General features: G+C 54.7%; 1 protein-coding gene across 1 annotated transcript in view; it reads left to right on the plus strand.

Annotated features, from left to right (window-relative positions):
- CSPG4 (chondroitin sulfate proteoglycan 4) overlaps positions 1–19,279 on the plus strand; it is a 37,696-nt gene extending 18,417 nt beyond the window's left edge. Inside the window, exons 2-10 of the mRNA XM_007948996.2 lie at positions 2,927–3,090; positions 4,785–8,321; positions 9,773–10,255; positions 10,516–10,692; positions 12,606–12,804; positions 12,908–13,042; positions 13,189–13,355; positions 16,962–17,145; positions 17,457–19,279. Coding sequence (XP_007947187.1) covers positions 2,927–3,090; positions 4,785–8,321; positions 9,773–10,255; positions 10,516–10,692; positions 12,606–12,804; positions 12,908–13,042; positions 13,189–13,355; positions 16,962–17,145; positions 17,457–19,279 — 6,869 coding nt within the window. The remainder of the gene's footprint in view (positions 1–2,926; positions 3,091–4,784; positions 8,322–9,772; positions 10,256–10,515; positions 10,693–12,605; positions 12,805–12,907; positions 13,043–13,188; positions 13,356–16,961; positions 17,146–17,456) is intronic.
- The last annotated feature ends 2,596 nt before the right edge of the window (positions 19,280–21,875 follow it).

Below are 21,875 nucleotides of genomic sequence, written 5' to 3' on the forward strand. Positions count from 1 at the left end.
TTACAACTGCAGCCCATCAGAGAGAGAAAGAGAGACAAAAGGAGGAGTCCAAGAGTGGGGGAGTGGCGATGTCAGAGTTTCCAAAGCCCCATCCAGGGAGGCATCAGAGGCCTCTGTTGGAGCAAGGGGGCTGCCTGGCCTGCGCACTCCCAGCAGCACAAGGCCGCCTGTGTGAGCCCTTCTCCACCCAGCCCCACAGGAAACAGCAGGTCCCAGCCCCTCAATGGGCCCATTCAGACCCCAGCTCTCTGGAAAGTACCTCTGCTTCCTGCCACCCTCCTACTCTGGCCTCAAGAACCAGGCTAAACAGGCTGCTGCTCTCCTCTGTGGGGAGGGGTCTAGAGGCAGGTGGTTCTATGGATAGGGCAGCCATCAACTTCAGTTCCTGCCTGGTCCAGAGCCCCTGACCTTGATCATGTTCCAAGGGCTGAAATACAGTTTTAGTACAAGGGGGTGTAAATAGGGGGATGGGGTCACTCAGCAATGGGAAGGCAGGTAGATAAATGTTTAACAACAGGCTTTTTTGGGGGGTGGGGCCTTGATTTATAGTTTGCCTCTTTCCCTGGTATAAATATTTCCACTGCAGGCAGCATCACCTGGTTCACAATTCCTGCAACTTTAAAGATCAGCCCTTGCCAGCCAGTGAGTCAGCTCCAGCCCACCACAGCAGGGGGGCCATCCAGCAGGGGCCACGTGCCCCACCTTCTGTGCTGTGGCTGCCCACAGTTTAGTGTGCTGTGGTTTGTTCTTAACAGTCAGTTCCGTGCAGATAAAACACCCCTGTAGGTGACTGCCACCTGCCAGTTCCTTGCTCAGTCCCTCCCTGGCACTGTGATAGTTTTGCAGTTCTCATTTGATTCTATTAGCCTCCCAGACAGGGTTCCGGTGTTGCCAGCAAGTGCTGGCGAGAGGAGATAACTAGAGGGGAGTTCAGCTCAGCCCCAGGAAGACCATTATCAGTCTTGGCCATCCCTCCCAGTGGTGTTTGCTGCCCTTAGGAAATACTAGTTTCAAACTTCTGCGGCTGCTGCTGCTTCCTTGGCAATGTCAGCTGGCTCAATCTGGCCAGGGACCAGCACATCCCTATCACAGCCATCAGCCTTTGCTTACTCACATGAGGTTGAGGGAGAGCCCCACAAGGATGAATCACCCTTTTAACCCATTCCTATCTGCCCCCGAGGAGCTCTGGTAGCGTAGTGCCTAAGGCATTTGACTGCTAACCAGAAGGCTGTCGCTTCAAACCCATGCGCCACTCCTCAGAAGGAAGGTTGGGCAATCTACTTCCATAGTGATACTGCCTCAGAAATCCAAGGAGGGGTCACTAGGAGTCGGGTCTGACTCGACGGCACATAACATCAACAACATCTGCCCCCCAAGCCCTGGACATCTGGGAGGCAAAGTCAAAGTTCTGTTTGGCTAAAGACTCCGTGGATGGTTAAGCACTCAGCTACTAGCCTAAAAGCTGGTGGTTCAAATCCACCCAGGGACACCTTGGAAGATGGGCCTGGCGATCTGCTTCCAAAAGTTCATCAAAAAAAGAACAAACTCACTGCCGTCCAGTCGGATCCGACTCATGGCGACCCCTCCTGTGGATTTCAGTTCTGCTCTGCACACTTTCCTCACTTCCTTCCCTCCATGTTGTTGTTGTTGTTATGTGCCATTGAGTCAGACCCGACTCATAGCGACCCCTCTTGAGTTTCCAAGGCAGTATCACTATGGAAGTAGATTGCCCAACCTTCCTTCCAAGGAGTGGCGTATGGGTTTGAACTGCCGACCTTCTGGTTAGCAGTCAAGTGCCTTAGGCACTATGCTACCAGAGCTCCCGGGGTCACCATGAGTCAATGTCAACTTGATGGCAACTAATGACAACAACCTCTGCAAAAGGGAATAGACCAGGAATTGTGGCTGCAAGTTGGAGGCTGAGGGAGGCTAATTTGAGGAAAATACCTAGAGGAGGTGGTAGTTTAAAAGGAGCCCAGTGTAGGACAAAAGAAGCCTTACATAGTGGCCAGTGACCCTGGACAAACCCAAATGTGGCCTGCTGCCCTGGGAGGCTCTCTTTGCTCTGCCCAGCATACCCCAGGCCCTCCTAGGCCCTGTCTTCAGCCTCAGGCTTAGCCTGATGGAAGCAAGGACTCAGCTGTGTTCGTCCTTGGCTCCCTGGCCAAAGTGGAAACAATGGGGCCAGATCTGACCACTCGCTAGGGACCAGTAATAGCTCTACAGCAGGAAGCAATATGGGGTGATGGAGGAAGTTTTGGCGCCTTTTGGGTCCAGCATTGCACATGGTCTCCATCCGGCCTCACAGCCTTTGCTCCTCAGGAGGAGGACTCAGGCCAACCAACTGCCACACCTACCCCTGAGGACAGCTGGGAGCCTAGCCTGAGAGAGAAGCTGGGATGGGCTAGCTTCCCCTCTTAGCATGATCACAAGGCCCTAGCCATGGCTCCATCCAGCCCATGGAGGTGGGCATGGCATGGCAAGTGTTGTTCAGAAGCTCCCCCCTCACATAAGAATAGTTAGAAGGAATTGAGTGAGATCAATTTGGAGTGAGAATGTGAGCAAGAGAGGTGACCACCAGGCCAGGTAATCAGACCAGTGACAGTTTCCCTTTGGGCCAGGGAGGGGCCAGATCTAGGAGGGAGATTCTAATGGGGTCCAAGGGAGGAGAGTGTGTGGCTTCCTTCAGAGCCAAGGTTTGGTATGGACACAAGGTGAATCCTCCTTGTGCCAGGACCAAGGAGGTACTAGGACCTGGCTGATGCCCACAAGACAATACCACATATGAGAACCAGGAGGCTGCACCAGCCCTGAAGCCTCCACCAACATGGAGCCCCTGCCCTGAAGCCCACCTACCCATCTCTGAAACATCATCCTCTTCCAGGCAAGAGTTTGAGCTTTGACCACAGTTCCCTCTCTCACATAGCCTCGTTCTTCGGTGAGAACCACCTGGAGGTGCCTGTGGCCATGGCTCTGACTGACATAGACCTACAGTTGCAGTTCTCCACATCCCAGCCCAAAGCCCTACTGCTCCTGGCAGCAGGCCCAGCTGACCATCTCCTGCTGCAACTCCACTCTGGACGCCTGCAGGTCAGTGACATCCCAGGAACCAGGGATGGATCTCCTTCTCTAGTTTTCACAGTCTCCAACTCACTGTGTGACCTTAAGCAAGACACTTTCACCTTAGGGTCTCAAAGTTCTCCCTGCAAAATGGACAATACCAGCATTCCTGAAACTGTGACTGACTCCCTTGTGAACTGGCTCTGCCCTCCTACTCTCTCCAGCCTCATTGTTCACAACCCCTAGTGGGCTGTGCTGTAACCACACTGAACTACTTGCAGTTCCCTCTGCTTAGGGCATGCCTCACTCATCCCCTTCACCTGCCTCTCCTTGAAGTCTCAACCTGGACATCCCTTCCTCCAGGAAATGACCCCTGGTGCTTACCTGGGCTCCACCCCCTCTCCTGGACTCCCAATATCCCATGTGCACCCCTCTGGCCATAACATGAGTTACCCTCCATTGCTATTATCTGTTGATGATGGTAATTTGCATCAATACCACCACTACTTTCTTTTTTTTTCCATTTCATTGTCCAAGTCATCATGAGCTTTATTAGCAAGGAGTCTTCTGGCTCCCTCTTGAGCCTTCCTCCTAACCATGAAGAGTTTTGAGAACTCTGGGGTCTTTTTGTTGTTAGTTAGTCAGTTAGTTAGTTAGTTAGTTAGTTAGTTAGTTAGTTGTGGTTGTGTTGATTCCAACTCATGGCATCCCCATGTGTGGAGAATAGAGCTGTTCCATAGGGTTTTCAAGGCTGGGAACTTTCAAGTAGCCCTGTCTTCCAAGACACCTCTGGGTGGATTTGAACAGTTATCCCTTCAGTTAGTAGTCCAGTGCCACCCAGTGACTCCTGTGGGGTCTTACCTAGTTCAAATTTGGAGGCTCCATCTGCTCCCACACTCCAGCGGACATAGGACTATGGCCTGATCAATCTGGTGCTGCCATTGCTTCTCACTGCCACAAGGTGTCACTGTTGAACACTGGCCTAGTATCTGGCACAGATGCTGTTCTGCCCTGCTGGGTACAATGATGTCACACCCTAAGTAGAGGTGCTCCAGAAAGGAACTCCCAAGGTCATGGTTCTTAGTGCTCTGCTCTCTCAGTTTCCATACTCTGTTATCATGCAGGCTACCATGTAGTTGTGGGAGTGCCATGCCGGAGCTAGTTCTGGTGCCAGTATCATGGAGCCAGAATCATGTCCCTCTTCCCTCCTCTAACCTTGGGTCAGGGAGATTTTCTCTACTAAACCTTCAAAGCATAGAGTATCTGATTGGGCTCCCTATCCCTGAACAGTGGGCCTCACTGCCCTCAATGAGGCCTCATCAGGGGGTTCCCAAATGACCATTATTCCAGTGGTGGAATCTTTTGGATTCCAAGGTGATTTTCTGGTACCTCTCACCCAAGAAAAGAAGGGAAGAATAAAAACCCATGAATTGGATCTCTAGAAGGGCAACTTGCTATATGTTAGTTCCTTTTGGGTAGGGACCATATCTGATTCACATTGAAGGTTCCCCAGGCCAGTCCAGGTGTGGCACAGATTGACTTTGGGGAGTATTTGAGTATCAAGTAAAGGGATAATAGAAAGGAGAAAGGGGTGCCATGAGAAGTTCTTACCCTAGATCATCTGCTCTAGGGACCCCAAGTGTGGGGAACTCATTGTACTTTTACAGGAGAAGTGATATATTCAACATGCTGCCCCATCCCCCACCATACCTGTCTCTTGCCAGGTTAGACTTGTTCTGGGCCAGGAGGAGCTGAGGCTGCAGACCCCAGCAGAGACCCTGCTAAGCAACTCCATCCCTCACACCGTGGTGCTAACTATCACAGACAACTGGGCCACATTGTCAGTCGATGGGCTCCTGAACACCTCAGCCCCAGCCCCAGGAGACTCCCTGGAGGTCCCCTATGGGCTCTTCATTGGGGGCGCTGGGAACCTTGGCCTGGCCTACCTAAGGGGAACCAGCCGTCCCCTGAGAGGTTGCCTCCATTCAGCCACTCTCAATGGCCGAAACCTCCTCCAGCCCTTGACCCCAGATGTGCACGAGGGCTGTGCTGAAGAATTTTCTGCTGGCGACGACGTGGCCCTGGGCTTCTCTGGGCCCCACTCTCTGGCTGCCTTCCCTGCCTGGGGCACACGAGACGAAGGCACCCTGGAGTTTACACTCATCACAAGGAGCAGGCAGGCACCCCTGGCCTTCCAGGCAGGCGGCCGACATGGGGACTTCATCTACATCGACATATTTGAGGGCCACTTGCGGGCCATAGTAGAGAAGGCCCAGGGCACCATATTGCTCCACAACAGTGTACCTGTGGCTGACGGGCAGCCCCATGAGGTCAGCATCCACATAGATGCTCACCGACTAGAAATCTCTGTGGACCAGTACCCCACGCGCACTTCCAATCGAGGGGTCCTCAGCTATGTGGAGCCACACGGCAGTCTCCTCCTTGGGAGCCTGGATTCAGAGGCCTCTCGCCACCTCCAGGAACACCGCCTGGGCCTGGCGCCTGGGGCTGCCAATGCCTCCCTGCTGGGCTGCATGGAAGACCTCAGTGTCAATGGCCAGAGGTGGGGGCTCCGGGATGCCTTGCTGACTCGCAACATGGCAGCTGGCTGCAGGCTGGAGGAAGAGGAGTATGAAGAGGATGCCTATGGCCCATATGAAGTCTTCTCCACCCTGGCACCTGAGCCTTGGCCCGCCATGGAGCTGCCAGAGCCCTGCGTGCCTGAGCGGGGACTGCCTCCCATCTTTGCCAACTTCACCCAGCTGCTGACCATCAGCCCTCTGGTGGTGGCCGAGGGTGGCACAGCCTGGCTTGAGTGGCGGCATGTACAGCCCACCCTGGACCTGAGCGAAGCAGAGCTACGTAAATCCCAGGTGCTCTTCAGCGTGAGCCGTGGTGCACGCCACGGCGAGCTGGAGCTGGACATCCCGGGCGCCCAGGCACGGAAAATGTTCACCCTGTTAGACGTGGTGAACCGCAAGGCCCGCTTCATCCATGATGGCTCTGAGGACACCTCTGACCAGCTGGTGTTGGAGGTGTCTGTGACAGCTCGAGGGCCGGTGCCCTCCTGCCTGAGGAGGGGCCAGACCTATATCCTGCCCATTCAGGTCAATCCCATCAACGACCCACCCCATGTCATCTTCCCACATGGCAGCCTCATGGTGATCCTGGAGCACACACAGAAGCCACTGGGGCCTGAGGTTTTCCAGGCCTACGACCCAGACTCAGCCTGTGAAGGCCTTACCTTCCAGCTTCTTGGCAACCCCACTAGCCTCCCTGTGGAGCGCCGAGACCAGCCTGGGCAGCCAGCAGCTGAATTCTCCTGCCGGGAGCTGGAGGTAGGCAGCCTCATCTATATCCACCGTGGCGGTCCAGCACAGGACCTGACGTTCAGGGTCAGTGACGGACTGCAGGCCAGCCCCCCAGCCACCCTGAAGGTGGTGGCTATCCGCCCAGCCATTCAGATCCGCCACAACACGGGGCTCCGCCTGGCACAGGGCTCTTCTGCACCCATCTTGCCTGCCAACCTGTCAGTAGAGACCAACGCAGTGGGGCAGGAGGTCAGCGTGTTGTTCCGGGTCACAGGAGCCCTGCAGTTTGGGGAGCTGCAGAAGCAGGGGGCAGGTGGGGCAGAGGGTGCAGAGTGGCGGGCTGCACAGGCCTTCCACCAGCATGACGTGGAGCAGGGCCGCGTGAGGTACCTGAGCACTGACCCGAAGCACCGTGCCAAGGACACCGTGGAGAACCTGGCTCTAGAGGTGCAAGTGGGTCAGGAGACCCTGAGCAACTTCTCCTTTCCAGTGACCATCCAGAGAGCCATGGTGTGGCTGCTGCGGCTGGAGCCCCTGCACACTCAGAACACTCACCAGAAAGCCTTAACCACGGCCCACCTGGAGGCCACCCTGGAGGGGGCAGGTCCAAGCCCCACCTCCTTCCACTATGAAGTAGTTCAGGCCCCCAGGAAGGGGAATCTTCAGCTAAAAGGCACACGGCTGTCAGATGGTCAGGGCTTCACCCAGGATGACCTACAGTCTGGGCAGGTGACCTATGGGGCAACGACATGGGCCTCAGAGGCAGTTGAGGACAACTTCCGCTTCCGTGTCACAGCTCCACCTCACTTCTCCCCCCTCTACACCTTCCCCATCCACATCGGCGGTGACCCCAATGCTCCTGTCCTCACCAATGTCCTCCTCTCAGTGCCCGAGGGTGGTGAAGGTGTCATCTCTGCTGACCACCTCTTTGTCAAGAGTCTCAACAGTGCCAGCTACCTCTATGAGGTCATGGAGCGGCCCCGCCATGGGAAGTTGGCATGGCGAGAGGCAGAAGACAAGACCACCATGGTGATGTCCTTCACTAATGAAGACCTGCTCCAAGGCCGACTGGTCTACCAGCATGACGACTCTGAGACCACTGAAGATGACATCCCATTTGTGGCAACCCGCCAAGATGAGGGCAGTGGTGGCATGGCCTGGGAGGAGGTCCGGGGTGTCTTCCGTGTGGCCATCCAGCCCATGAATGATCATGCCCCTGTGCAGACCATCAGCCGTGTCTTCCATGTGGCCCGGGGAGGGCAGCGGCTGCTGACAACAGACGATGTGGCCTTCAGTGACTCTGATTCGGGCTTTGCTGATGTTCAGTTGGTGCTGACCCGCAAGGACCTTCTCTTCGGCAGTATCGTAGCCGTGGATGAGCCTACACGGCCCATCTACCGCTTCACCCAGGAGGACCTCAGGAAGAAGCGAGTCCTGTTCGTGCACTCGGGGGCTGACCGTGGCTGGATCCAACTGCAGGTTTCTGATGGGCAGCACCAGGCCACTGCCCTGCTCGAGGTTCAGGCCTCAGAGCCCTACCTCCACGTGGCTAATGGCTCCAGCCTCATGGTCCCTCAGTGGGGCCAGGGCACCATCGACACAGCTGTGCTCCACCTGGACACCAACCTTGACATCCGCAGTGGGGATGAGGTCCACTATCGTGTCACATCTGGCCCACGGTGGGGGCAACTGCTCCGGGCCAGCCAGCCAGCCACAACCTTCTCCCAGCAGGACCTGCTGGATGGGGCCATTGTCTACAGACACAATGGCAGCCTCAGCCCCCATGACACCCTGGCCTTCTCCGTGGAGGCAGGGCCCGTGCACACAGATGCCACCCTGCGGGTGACCATTGCCCTAGAGGGACCACTGCCCCCACTACAACTGGTTCAGCACAAGAAGATCTACGTCTTCCAGGGAGAAGCAGCTGAGATCAGAAGGGACCAGCTGGAGGTAGGGAGCTGGAAGTGGTGTACAGGGGTACAGCCAGGTAGAGGGACCTTTCGTCCCCAGCTGTCATGCCTGGGCATGCTTGTGTGTTTTAGGATGTGACTCATTGACCTGTGTCGAGTGTACGTATGTGTCTTGAGTATGCACCTATATGTGTGTATTATATGTATGAGGGTGCCTGAGGAATTTATCTGTTGTACATACTTCCACCTGTGAGTTGTATGTACCTCTACATATCACATGCACACATGTACATGCTGTGGTTAAACATACAGATTCCTGGGCCTCATCCAAACTCACAGAATTTCTGACTGGAACTTAAGTATCTATATTCTAGTAAGTTCCCTGGGAAATTGTCATGGATACTAAGCAAGATGGGGCAATCTACTTCCATAGCAATACTGCCTCAGAAACCCAAGGAGGGGTCGCTATGAGTCGGTCCGACTCGATGGCACATAACAACAACAACAACAACACTAAGCTTTGAAGACTACTGGCCATAGAAATAGGCTTGGTTGTCCCTCAGATCCCCATGTCCTCAACTCTTTTCCCTAGGCCAGGACTGAGAGGGTCTGACAAGGGCTACTCACAACCAGAAACCTCACAGAGCAATCATGGGCTTCCATGAGGCCCATTGACTTGCTATGTGACCTTAGGCCAATCTCTTGCCCTGTCTGAACCTTATTCTTCTACACTGCCAATTTCTGAGGCCCTTTTGGTTCTGGCTGTCTGGTCTTTTTGGCAAACTGTCCCTAAACATGTCTCCTGTCAGGAAGTCTTTGCCCTGGAGTAGGCAGCATTTGAGCCAAGCTTTGAAGAGTCTGGGGTGTCAACTGAAGAGAGTGGGGAATGGTATTCCAGGCAGAGAGAACAGTCCAGGCAAAGGCACAGAATCAAGAATTTGTAGATTTTGGGGTTGGACCATCAGGTGAGGGTGCACCCACTATCCTTTGGGGCTGGACTGAGGTCAGCAAACTATACGGTTGATAGTGTAGGAGCCTGTGTTGCTAAGAAGGATGGGACGCCCTCTGGTGGTATGGTGTGGCAACAGCAGGGACAGGAGAAGGAGGCTCTAGGCAAACCTGTAGCCTCTGTGTGTGAGCAGTGTATGTGTGTGTGTGTGTGAGTACATGTTATATACATGTGTATCCAGGCCTGTGCATAAATATGTAGTGAGATTTTATGTCTATGTCTCTGAGTCTGAGGATATGTGATTGTGTACTTCCCTGAGGCCATTTGACCATATGACTGTAGTGGGGTGGGTGAGAGCTGCATGTCTAAGTGATCTGTGTGTGAACTTGATTGTGTCTAAGTGAGCAGAGGTGTCTGGTGTCTTGGATACTCCCTGGGAGAGTGAGAGAGACATGGGCATTGAGCCCATTCTGGTTATTAGGGCCCAGGACAGCCTCCTTCTATGACCCCCTGTGAAGCTTCATGACCCCTCTATTAACCAGGCAGCTCAGGATGCAGTGCCACCTTCAGACATTGTGTTCTCAGTGAAGACTCCACCCACTGCTGGCTACCTGGTGATGGTGTCCCACGGCGCCTCCACAGATGAACCACCCAGCCTGGACCCTGTGCAGAGCTTCTCCCAGGAGGCAGTGGATGCAGGCCAGGTCCTGTACCTGCACTCCCGCACCGAAGCCTGGAGTGATACCTTCTCCCTGGACGTGGCCTCTGGTGTTGGTGCTCCCCTCGAGGGTGTCCGCATGGAGCTGGAGGTGCTGCCTGCTTCCATCCCCCTGGAGGCGCAGAACTTCAGTGTCCCTGAGGGCGGCACCCGCACCCTGGCCCCTCCGCTGCTCCGCATCAAGGGGCCCTATTTCCCCACACTGCCTGGCCTCAACCTGCAGGTGTTAGAGCCTCCCCAGCATGGGGCCCTGCAGAAGGAGGAAGGACGTCAAGACGGGACCCTCCAGGCTTTCTCCTGGAGAGAGGTATGGCTGTCAGGGAAGCCCTGGGTATACAGCCCAACTTTGGGGCAGGGTTGGGGCAGGGAGCTGTGTTTATGAAGTACCTCTGCTTTAGGTACTTTATCTCAGTTCTTACTTGTACTCACTCTGGGAGACAGAAATTATTGTTCCCATTTCCCACCTATGGAAACAAGTTCTATCTCCTCTTGCGTGGAGGGTGTTGGGCCTGAGACCTTGGGTGGTGCCTGCTGGGGCCTGACCCCCAGCCCCTGGTCTTCCTGTAGGTAGAACAGCAGCTGATCCGCTATGTGCATGATGGGAGCGAGACACTGACAGACACCTTTGTCCTGTTGGCCAATGCTTCAGAGATGGACCACCAGAGCCATCCCGTGGCTTTTACTGTCACTGTCCTGCCTGTCAATGACCAACCCCCCATCCTCACCACAAACACAGGCCTACAGGTGAGAGCATCCTGCAACACCTCCCCACCTCCTCTCCCAGAGAGAGGGCCGTGGTCCCTTCTTCCCAGCATATTGGTCCCCCTCTCTGAGTCTCAGTTTTCCTCCTCTGTAAAATGGGGGCACTGTTACATGCCTCACTGGGTTGTTAGGAAGAGAGATGAGCTGTTGCTCTGAACATAGAGCACAGGTGTGAGGCTTTGTTCTGGACATTTATAAGTCTAATGGGCAGGCTTGTGAACGGCCACGCTAGGGCCCTGCTGCTCCTTGGACTTGCACACAGTGGGAGACTTTTTTTCTCTGCCTCAGGACTGGAACTCCTGGAGAAAATTCTTTCAAACCCTTGAATGTAGGCTCAGGTGGGGAGTAATTAAGCTCCATCCACAGCAAGTAAAAAGCATAGCTCGGTGCCCCAAGTCTCTGTCCCTTACACCACTGCAAAGCAGTGGTTCCCCCATTTGGCAGAGGTGAAAATTGAGGCCCAGAGAGATGATAGAATTTCTCCAGGTCACACAGCTAATCACTTGTGAAGTGGAAATAGTATGATTTGACCCCATCCACATAGTACAACAGTAGACAGAGCTTTGAATGCCAGCCTTTGGGGTATGGACTCCATGTCAGCCGAAGCCATGGAATGTTTCAGAAGACTTGGGCTGTCTTGGATGTGGGGCGCTGGGAGTCTCTGGTGGTATAAGGTGTGTAGAGCACTGTCAAAGTGGTGGGAAGGCCAGCAGAGGGGTAGAGCAACAGTCAAGGGCTCCCCTGGGAATATAGGCAGGGACTGCTTTGCAGCAACTCAGCCACCAGGTGGTGCTGTCCACCCATATTTGCTCTAGGAGCCCAGTGCTGAAGCCCCACCCCATATATTACGGCCCTTCCTTCTGGAGTTCTGCCAGGAGTCTCCGGGGATGGGGGAAAGCCCAGGAATCCCACCAAGCTTAGCTTTCCGGGTATGAGAGCCCTTGCCTAGCACTGATAAGTTGTTAATACAACAGGATGTGTAGAAGGACCCTAGCTCTGGGAACTGGATCCTGCCCCGGAGGCTTGATGGGGACTTCTCTTTACTCTGCACACAAGGAGGGGCTCATTGCACCAGGGCACTCCCACCTGTTTGGGGCCCATAACTACAATGGACACACCTGGGCCCTCATCTCAGCCTTGCTTCAGTGCTCTTGACTGGGCCAGCTCTTCAGACTCCTGGTTCTCAGTCCCCCATCCCTCCCTCACCAGGCCTTGCCCTGGCTCACCCAGTCCATTTCTCAGTATCCTAAACAAAACCAAATCCACTGCTATCAAGTTGATTCTGACTCATAGTGACCCTATAGGACAGAGTAGAACTGCCCCTAGGGTTTCCAAGGCTGTAAATCTTTAAGGAAGCAGACTGTGTCACCTTTCTCCTGTAGAATAGCTGGTGGGTTCAAACCACCAACTTTGTGGTTAGCAGCTGAGTGCTTTAACCACTACACCATCCGAGCTCCTTTCTCAGTGTCCTGGGCAGGGCAAAAAATCAACATTTCCAGTGTATTACAGCCCCTGCCCAGATAAACTGTGGAGGGGGCTGAGGAGAGACCCTAACTCTACCAGGAAGACACTACTAAGCAGCACTGTTGGTCAGAGTGGGGGTCTCGGGAGTGAGAACTTGGTGAGGATAAGAACTGGGGGACTTCCTGAGGTAGAGGAACCTGAACTGCCCTTGAAGTATAGGCAAGATTAGGACAGGTGGTAAGGAGGGTGCCTGGGGGTCCTGGGGTGACCAGGAAGGTGAATAGAGTTCAGGAAAATCTCCAAATGGCAACAAACCCCCATGGCAGCTAAGGCCCGAGCCATGGCACTGTTGGAACCCTGACGGCAGCTTCAGGGAGGAACTGGTGGGTGAGCATGGTAGGGGCAGAAATTTCACAGGCCTGTGTCCCCAGATATGGGAAGGAGCCACTGCGCCCATCCCTCCGGAGGCCCTTAGGGGCACAGACAGAGACTCAGAGCCCAAGGACCTGGTCTACACCATTGAGCAGCCCAGCAACGGATGGGTTGTGCTGAGAGCAGCACCAGACACTGAGGTACGCAGCTTCACACAAGCCCAGCTGGACAGTGGGCTGGTGCTGTTCACACATAGAGGTGAGTGCTGAGAGGGGACCCCTGCTTGTTCCTGCAGCCCATGGGGATGCCCTTAGGAGGGGAGCTGTCCTGGGCCTGTCCTCAGCTCCACCCCTGTCCTCAGGACCTCTGGATGGAGGTTTCCACTTTGACCTCTCCGACGGTGAGCATGCTTCCCCTGGACACTTCTTCCGTGTGGTAGCCCGGAAGCAGCTGCTTCTCTCTCTGGAGGGCAGCCGGATGCTGACTGTCTGCCCAGGTGGGTCTGCCCTGGTGATCCTTCATGTCAGGTGGCTGGGGGCAGAGCTAACAGGTGGCACACCAAGGTCATATAGGCTCTCTGCCATCAGAGGCCTTGCCCTGACTCCCAATCAAAGGTCGACAGGCCTCTTTTGTCTCTCACAGGGTCCGTCCAGCCCCTCAGCAGCCACAACCTGAGAGCCAGCTCCAACGAAGGCACAGACCCCCACCACCTGCTCTACCGTGTGATGAGGGGCCCCCAGCTGGGCCGGCTGTTCCTTGCCCATCAGGGCAGCACTGGCGAGGCCCTGGTGAACTTCACTCAGGCTGAGGTAAGGGCTCAGCACTGCTGGGAGCCTTTGTCACCTGATGCCGGGTAAGGGGGAGAGTACAAGGCCAGAACAGTCCCCACGTTTACCCACACCCAGTAATAAGGAACACTAGGTCGAATGACCACCAGGGGGCCAGGCTGGCAGAGCCACCCAGGGAAGCTGGGAAGACACTGCGTGGCAGACAAACCCACTCCCACCCCCCCGCCATGGAGAAGAGGGGAGAGCACTGGATTGTGTCTTGACAACATCATTGTCCCACAGCACTGTGAGCTCAGCAGGGCAGGGATTTCAAACCACTGTCTTCAAGTCAATTACAGCTCATAGTGACCCTATAGGACAGAATAGAACTATTCCATAGGGTTTCCAAGGCTGTAAATCTATGGAAGCAGGCTGCCACATCTTTCTCCTGTAGAGCAACTGGTGGGTTCTAACCACCAACCTTTTTGTTGGCAGCCCAATGCTTTAACCACTACACCACCAGAGCTTCCTAGGGCAGGGATCAGTGTCCCCATTTTGCAGATAAGGAAACTGAGGTTCACAGAAGTCAGGTAACTCTATTCAGATCACAGGGCTAGTTAAAGGTAAAACCAAGACTATATCATCTGATTTCTAATCCAGGAATTTCTTTCACCGAAGGATACTGCTTGCTCCCCCAGAGCTTGGGGACCCTTCCCCACCTTGCCTGAGTTTTGCCTCACTCTTAACCAGATACCTCTCACCTGTGGAAATGCCTGTGCCCAGGCTTCCAGCCTCCCATCCTTGTGCCAGAAGGCGTGCTTTCCGTCCTGCCCACCCTTCAGCCTGGGCCAGAGGTTACAAACCACAGTCCTCACAGGCCACATCAGGCCCACAGATGTGTTTTATTTGGCCTGTGCAATGAGTTTAATTTCTTAAAATTAACTGTTAGCATATAACATTTGGGATATTTCACATAAAAACTTGATTTCCAGTTCTTAAAATCGTGTCTTCCCTCTTATGGCAATCAGCTGAGGAACCACACCACCCCCTTAGAGCAGGCCCAGCTCCCCCTTTAGATTGAGTAGGCCCTGTTCCCCCTTTAGACCAGGCAGGCACTGCTCCCCCATTTAGGCCAATACTGCTCCCCTTCAGAATGGCTGTGATCCCCAGCAAACCAGTCCCCACTGCTCCCTGACTCGCCCACACGTTAAGACCCCAGTCTGTTTGTTCCCCTCTCACTGTTGCGTAAGTCCTGTTTTTCTGAGAGAAAGAAAGTAGTTCCTATGTCTCCTAAAGGAAGGAAACAAAAGATAAGCCACAAGGACATATTTTGACTAAAAGGGGGAGGAAACATACTTCTTTTTGGAGGTAAAGACTCTTCCTTGGTGTTTAGTATGCAAACAGCCCTAAAGACTAGCAAGTATGACTGGAGTGGAGTTGGCATGGGGGAGGGAAAGTGTAGGGGGTGAGGTCAGAGAGCTAACAGGGTCAGAAGTGGACTCTTTGTGGTCCAAAATTAAGCCACTGCAGGATGTTACGCCAAAGAGCAACATAGCCTCACATTTTAAAAGGGGCGCTCTGGCTTCTGTGTTAAGAACAAACTATAGTGGGAGGAGCTCTGGTGGCCTAGTGCCTAAAGCATATGACTGCTAACCAGAGGGCTGGCGGTTCAAACCCACCAGCCACTCCTCGGAAGGAAGATGGGGCAATCTACTTCTGTAGTGATACTGCCTCGGAAACCCAAGGAGGGGTCGCTATGAGTCGGGACCAACTCAACGGCAGTGAATTTGGTTGATTTTTTTTAATAGTGGGAAGGGCAGGGAGGGCCAAAGCAGGGAGCCAAAATAATAATCTAGGCAAGAGATGATGGAATGCAAGAGAAGAGTACAGAATGAATCCAGGGCTTTGGCCTGAGCCACTGCACCAATAGAACTGCCATCAACCGAAGCAAGAAAGGTTGTGAGAGGCAAGGAAAACCAAGAGTCCATAGGGGGCATGAGGTTCAGCTTGACCATCCTCTAGACATCCACGTGGAGTTGTTGAAGAAGCAGGATGTATGAGTCAGGATTCAGGAGAGAGTGGTCTGAGCTGGAGAGACAAATAAGGGATCACTGGCATAGATGGAGGAGCTCTGATGGTATAGTGGTTAAAGCGTTTGGCTGTTAACCAAAAGGTCAGCAGTTCAAACTCATCAGCCACTCCCCAGGAGAAAGATGAGGTAATCTGCTTCTGTAAAGATTTACAGCCTTGGAAACCCCACAGAACATTTCTACTCTGTCCTAAAGAGTTACTATGGCAGTGGGAGTGAGAGGGCATAGATGGCATGCTTTGGAGCCACGAGACTAGAGGAGAGCATTTGGGGAACACTGGTAGAGAGAGGGGAACCTAAAGACCAAGCGATACGATGTTGGGGAGAACGAGAGGAACTAAGAAAAGTCTGAAGAAACAACTAGCAAGGCAGTAGGAAAGCTAAGAGAGTGGGATCTTCTAAAAGCCACAGAGACTTGGAAGAAGGAGCTCAATGGTGTCAAACACTGCTGAGTGAGTAAGATCAGTCCTAAGAACAGACATGGTGGTTTGGGTGGCACTGTGGGAGCAAACACTTGGATGGAATGATTTAAGGACAGTGTGGAAGGAGAGTATAGATTCTTCTTTTGAGGAGCTTTGCTGCAGAGAAAAAAAGGCAGCAATAACTGGTGGAAAAGTAAAGTCAAAAGAATTATTTTCTTTAAGATGGAAGAAAGAATGATATATCTGTATACTGATGATAGGGAGCTCTGGTAGTGTAGTGCCTAAGGCACTTGACTGCTAACCAGAAGGCTGGAGGTTCAAACCCACCAGCCACTCCTCGGAAGGAAGATGGGGCAATCTACTTCTGTAGTGATACTGCCTCAGAAACCCGAAGAGGGGTCGCTATGAGTCAGGTCCGACTCAACGGCACATAACAACAACAACAACAACATACTGATGATAGGGGAATCCCTGGGTGTTGCAAACAGTTAGTGCTCTTGGCTGGTAACCGAAAGGTTGGAGGTTCGAGTCCCCCCACAGGTGTCTCAGAAGAAAGGCCGGGTGTTCTACTTCCAAAAGGTCAGCCATTGAAATTCCTGTGGAGCACAACTCTTCTCTGACACACATAGAGTTGCCATGAATCCGAATTGACTTGATGGCAACTACTATGTGTGTTACACTTTGGGAGTGGTCCATTAGAGGAGGACATGGATGCCTAGCAGAGACAGGAGACTGTGGGAGTGTTGTCTTCAGTAGGTAAGAGAAACTGAGGTCCAGACCTAAAGAGGAAAGCCTTGCTTTAGACAGAAGCAAGGATAGATTATTGCTTTCCTTGAGGCTCAGAGAAATGAGATGATCTGTCCAAGGTGGCAGAGCTAGGATTTGAACTCTGGCCACTGGCTGCAGAGCCTAGCTCTTCACTGCCACACAGGTGCTTACTGGGGACCTCGTGAGCAGTGAGTGAAAGAGCAAGTCACAGACATGGAGTTGAGCACAGCCATGAGAGCCCAGAGGCCGGAGTCTAAAGGGTTGTCTGGGAGGCCTGAGGGCCCAATTCCGGTGCCAGCCTGGGAGGAGGCTGGTGGGCACCATAGGTTGGACCTGCCTCTTGCCCCCAACAAAGGTGTCTCCCCTCAGGTGTCTGCTGGGAATGTTCTGTTTGAGCACGAGATGCCCCCCGAGCCCTTCTGGGAGGCCCATGACACCCTGGAGCTCCTGCTGTCCTCACCTCCTGCCCCCGACATAACCGCCACCCTCACTGTGACTGTGTCCTTTGAGGCTGCCTGTCCCCAGCGCCCCAGCCGCCTCTGGAGGAACAAAGGTGAACAATGTGATGGGCTGACAAGGTTGGGGGACACCAAGGGAGGCCCAAAGAGGAAGGGATACAGGCCAGAGTCAGTAGTTTCTGCTTCCAACCCCCAGGACCTGGGAACTTATGGGGAGGGTAGATATGAGATCTGAGGCGGGATACAGTTCTGTCCTCCTGGGAGCTTGGTCTGAGAAGGGGCATAGCCCCACAGTCCTTACCCTGGTCTGCAGAGGGGAGCATAACCCTGCCCTGGGGGCCACGTCTAAAGGTCCACAGCCCAGCCCTGGTGGACTGGACCTTCATAGCCTGTGTTCCACCCCCAGGTCTCTGGGTCCCTGAGGGCCAGCGGGCTGAGATCACCGTGACTGCCCTTGACGCCTCCAACTTCCTGGCCAACGTTCCATTGCCCCACCGCCCCAAGCATGATGTGCTTTTCCAGGTCACACAGTTCCCCACAAGGGGCCAGCTATTGGTGTCCGAGGAACCGCTCCACGCTAGGCGGCCCCACTTCCTGCAATCTGAGCTCGCAGCAGGGCAGCTGGCGTATGCCCATGGAGGAGGAGGCACCCAGCAGGATGGCTTTCGCTTCCGTGCCCACCTCCAGGGGCCAGCAGGGGCCTCCGTGACTGGGCCCCAAACTTCAGAAGCCTTTATCATCACAGTGCGGGATGTGAATGAGCGGCCACCTCAGCCTCAGGCCTCAGTCCCACTCCAGCTCACCCGGGGCTCCCGTGTCCCCATTTCCCGGGCCCAGCTGAGTGTGGTGGACCCAGACTCAACACCTGAGGAGATCAAGTATGAGGTGCAGCGCGCACCCCACAATGGCTTCCTGAGCCTGGTGGGGGGCAGCCCAGGCCCTGTGATCCATTTCACCCAGGCTGATGTGGATGCAGGGCGGCTGGCCTTCATGGCCAATGGGAGCAGCGTGGCAGGCACCTTCCAGCTGAGCGTGTCTGACGGGGCCAGCCCACCCCTGCCCATGTCTCTGGCTGTGGATGTCCTGCCATCCACCATTGAGGTACAGCTGCAGGCTCCCCTTGATGTGCCCCAAGCCTTAGGCCGTGCCTCACTGAGCCGGCAGCAGCTCCAGGTGGTTTCTGACCGGGAGGAGCCAGACGTAGTGTATCACCTCACCCAGGGTCCCCAGTATGGGCATCTCTTGGTGGGCGGGCAGCCTGCCTCAGCTTTCAGCCAGCTCCAGATAGACCAAGGACAGGTGGTCTTTGCTTTCACCAACTTCTCCTCTGCTCACGACTACTTCAGCATCCTAGCACTGGCCCGGGGTGCCAATGCATCAGCCACCGTGAACATCACCGTGAGCGCTCTGCTGCGTGTCTGGGCAGGTGGCCCATGGCCCCAGGGTACCACCCTACGCCTGGATCCTGCCATCCTAGATGCAGGCGAGCTAGCCAACCTCACAGGAAGTGTGCCTCGCTTCCGCCTCTTGGCGGGCCCCCAACATGGCCGTGTGGTCCGCATGCCCCAGGACAGGACAGAGCCCAGAGACAGCCAGCTTGTGGAGCAGTTCACTCAGCAGGACCTTGAGGCTGGGAGGCTGGGGCTGGAGGTGGGCAGGCCCCCTGGCCCCACAGGTGACAGCCTCATTCTGGAGCTACGGGCACAGGGGGTCCCACCTGCTGTGGCCTCATTGAACTTTACCACTGAGCCTTACAATGCAGCCCGGCCCTACAGCGTGGCCCTGCTCAGTCTTCCTGATGCTGCCCGGACAGAATCAGGGAAGCCAGAGAGCAGTACGCCCACAGGAAAGCCAGGCCCAGCAGCATCCAGCCCCATGCCTACCGTGGCCAGGGGAGGCTTCCTGGGCTTCCTTGAGGCCAACATGTTCAGCATCATCATCCCTGTGTGCCTGGTCCTCCTGCTCCTGGCACTCATCTTGCCCCTGCTCTTCTACCTCCGCAAACGCAACAAGACAGGCAAGCACAACGTCCAGATCCTGACCGCCAAGCCCCGCAATGGCCTGGCCAGTGACACTGAGACCTTCCGCAAGGTAGAGCCAGGCCAGGCTATCCCGCTGATGGCAGTGCCTGGCCAGGGGCCCCCACCAGGCAGCCAGCCTGACCCAGAGCTGCTGCAGTTCTGCCGGACACCCAACCCCGCCCTCAAAAATGGCCAATACTGGGTGTGAGGCCTGGCCTGGGCCCAGATGCTGACCAGGCCAGGGACGGGCTTGCCTGGGTCCCAGGCCCCACTGCTCCCAGGCCCTGGGAGCAAAAGAGACCTGGAGATATTGGGGGTGGAGGGCGCCTGGAGGTAGTCCCAGGGGTCCAGGATGGAATTGGGTCAAGAGCTAGAGTCTCCCCCAGCTCACTCCATGTCTGGAGAGTTGCTCAGGGGCTGAGACAAGAGGCTGAGGTCGGTCCCCTTACCCTGGAGCTAGTTTTGGCTGTCAAAACCAGGGTGCCTCTAACAAGGAAGGGCCAAGGCCTTGGGTAAGTCACATCCAGGCTGCCAAGAGGGCAAGGAGAAAGTGCCCTAGGGAGGGAAGGGTAAGATCCAGGGAGTCATAGGTTTTACATGACAACCCAGACCTCCTCTTGTCTCTGCCCCAGGGTTGAGGGAAAAGCTCTTTTGCCCCTGATTTTTTAGGGAGAAGGGAATCCCTGGAGCAGATGGCAAGAGAGAGCTTCTCTACTCTCTAGAAGGCATTAGCCAGTAGACTAATATATTCATGGTGGGGCGGGTTGCTCTGGGGATGGGTTTATTTAAGGGAGATTGCAAAGAAGCTATTTAACATGGTGCTGAGCTAGCTGGGACTGATGGAGCCCCTGGGGGTGTGGGATAGTACAGGGTCTGAGGCCCCTGCATGCCGAGGGCACCGCCTTGATGAACTGAGAGATTGACAAGCATCAGTCAGGGCCTCCAGGGTAGGCTGAGCTGGGGCTTATGCAAGGTCTCCAACCAAGGGCCAACACAGTGCCTACACTCCCTGAGGGCTGTGGGAGCAGGCAGTCAGGGACACTTGGCTCCACTGGGGCCTAGATAAAGGGTGCTTCAGGCTCTGAACACTGTGTTGTTTGTATCTATGCACTGGGGTCCATCACCACCACCACCACCCTCCCCTCAGGCAACTGTTCTACCTTGCCTCAGCTCACAGCACATGTGGGCTGAGGGGCCAGTCTTTGCAGGGTGAACCACAGCCCTTTGGTTTTACAGAGATAGGCTAGGTAGGTCCTCTATACAGAACTTAAAAAAAATAAAACAGAGATGTTAAGAGAACACAACCATACATTTCTTATCCCCAGGTTTGGCCTCCATAGCCCTATCCCATCCCACTCTACCTCCCTTTCAAGTGGTCCCAACAACAAAGTGAAGAGAATGAGTCTTGATGGGGGAGGGGGCCAGAGGGGAATCCTAAGTCTGAGATAAGGAGCTGAGGGGGAAGAGGAAGAACTACAGGCCCACTCTTTGGCTCCCTGGAGATTTTAACAAGGACTACTTCTGCTGAAAGGAGCGCTGGTATCATACCACTTAATCCCTGGGTTGCTAACTGAAAGGTTGGCAGTTCAGATCCACCCAGCAGCTCCATCAGAAAATCCCTGGCAATCTGCTTTTATAAAGACTGCAGCCTAGGAAACCCTGTGGGGCAGTTCTGCTCTGTCACATGGTGTCACTATGAGTCAAAATCAACTCGTCAACATCTAACAATAACAAATTCTGCTGATATCTGCCCTTTCAACGGAAGGACCAAGGATGCTCCTTCTCAAAGGCAGAGTAAGCAGCAAGAGTTCCGAAAAGCCAGTATCCTGGTATGTGGTCCAGAGATCCATCATTTGACTGGAGATGGGTTATGAGACCACAGCCTCTCTGAAAGGTCCCTCTGACTGAATTGCCGAGGACATTCCACCCTCTGGTGTTTTCCCTTTTGAGGGTCTTCAGGCTTGGAGGTAGTGGGGATAGGGGTATTAGAGGCTCCAGCAGGCCCTGAGGTCGGAGAAGAAGCAGAAGTGCCAAGCTCTGGGTAAGTAGGGTGGAGGTCTGGGGGCTGAGCACAGCTGAATATGAGTAGAGCCCCAGCCAGCCTTTGGTAGCTGTCCTGTGCCTGGGGGTAGAGCTGTACTCCAACACCTGTAACAACTGAGCCAGGAACTAAAACAAGAGGAGATTCTCCATTATCCTGCCCCTGGACAACTCCCTCCCCATGATGTCCTTTTCGTCTCAGCATTGGCCTCCTAGATCCTCCTCACCACTCTCAGAAGGTTTGGGACAGGAAACCCAGAATTCCAATATATCATTGCTGGAAGGACCCCCGTGGACCAAGGGTAGATCAAGAATCCAAGAGAGGAAGAGAAGGCTGCTGAGGAAGGCAGCAGTAGAGCAGGTGAGGCCCCGACACCCAGAGAGGCCCTTCTTGCCACACCAAAAGTGCTGCCCCTCAAGGAGGGTGACCAGAGCCCCCGGTAGGCTTCTGAAGCTCTGAACTGGGCCTCAGAGGTCCCTCTGCAGCCAGAGTTCTCAATCCTGGCCCCATTCTCTCTTAAACTTGGTCTGTCCTGCAGCTTATATGGGGACTCTGCCAAGGGTATCTGTATCACACCCTGAGCTCTGCCCTGCCTGCCTGAGGAGCCAGGGGCTAGGTCCTCAGGGCCCTGATATCTGGGGCCAGTCTCCACCCAGGGTGACCAGTTTCCCTGGAAGTGTAAGCCGAGACAAGAGTGATGGACCCGCCAGGCAGGATCTGGCCTCATCTCAGATTTCCCCCAGAGGACTGACGACACCCTCTC

Source organism: Orycteropus afer, unplaced genomic scaffold (genome assembly GCF_000298275.1).
Source record: "Orycteropus afer afer isolate SDZICR_OR568_19922 unplaced genomic scaffold, OryAfe1.0 scaffold00233, whole genome shotgun sequence".
Lineage (NCBI taxonomy): Eukaryota > Metazoa > Chordata > Mammalia > Tubulidentata > Orycteropodidae > Orycteropus > Orycteropus afer.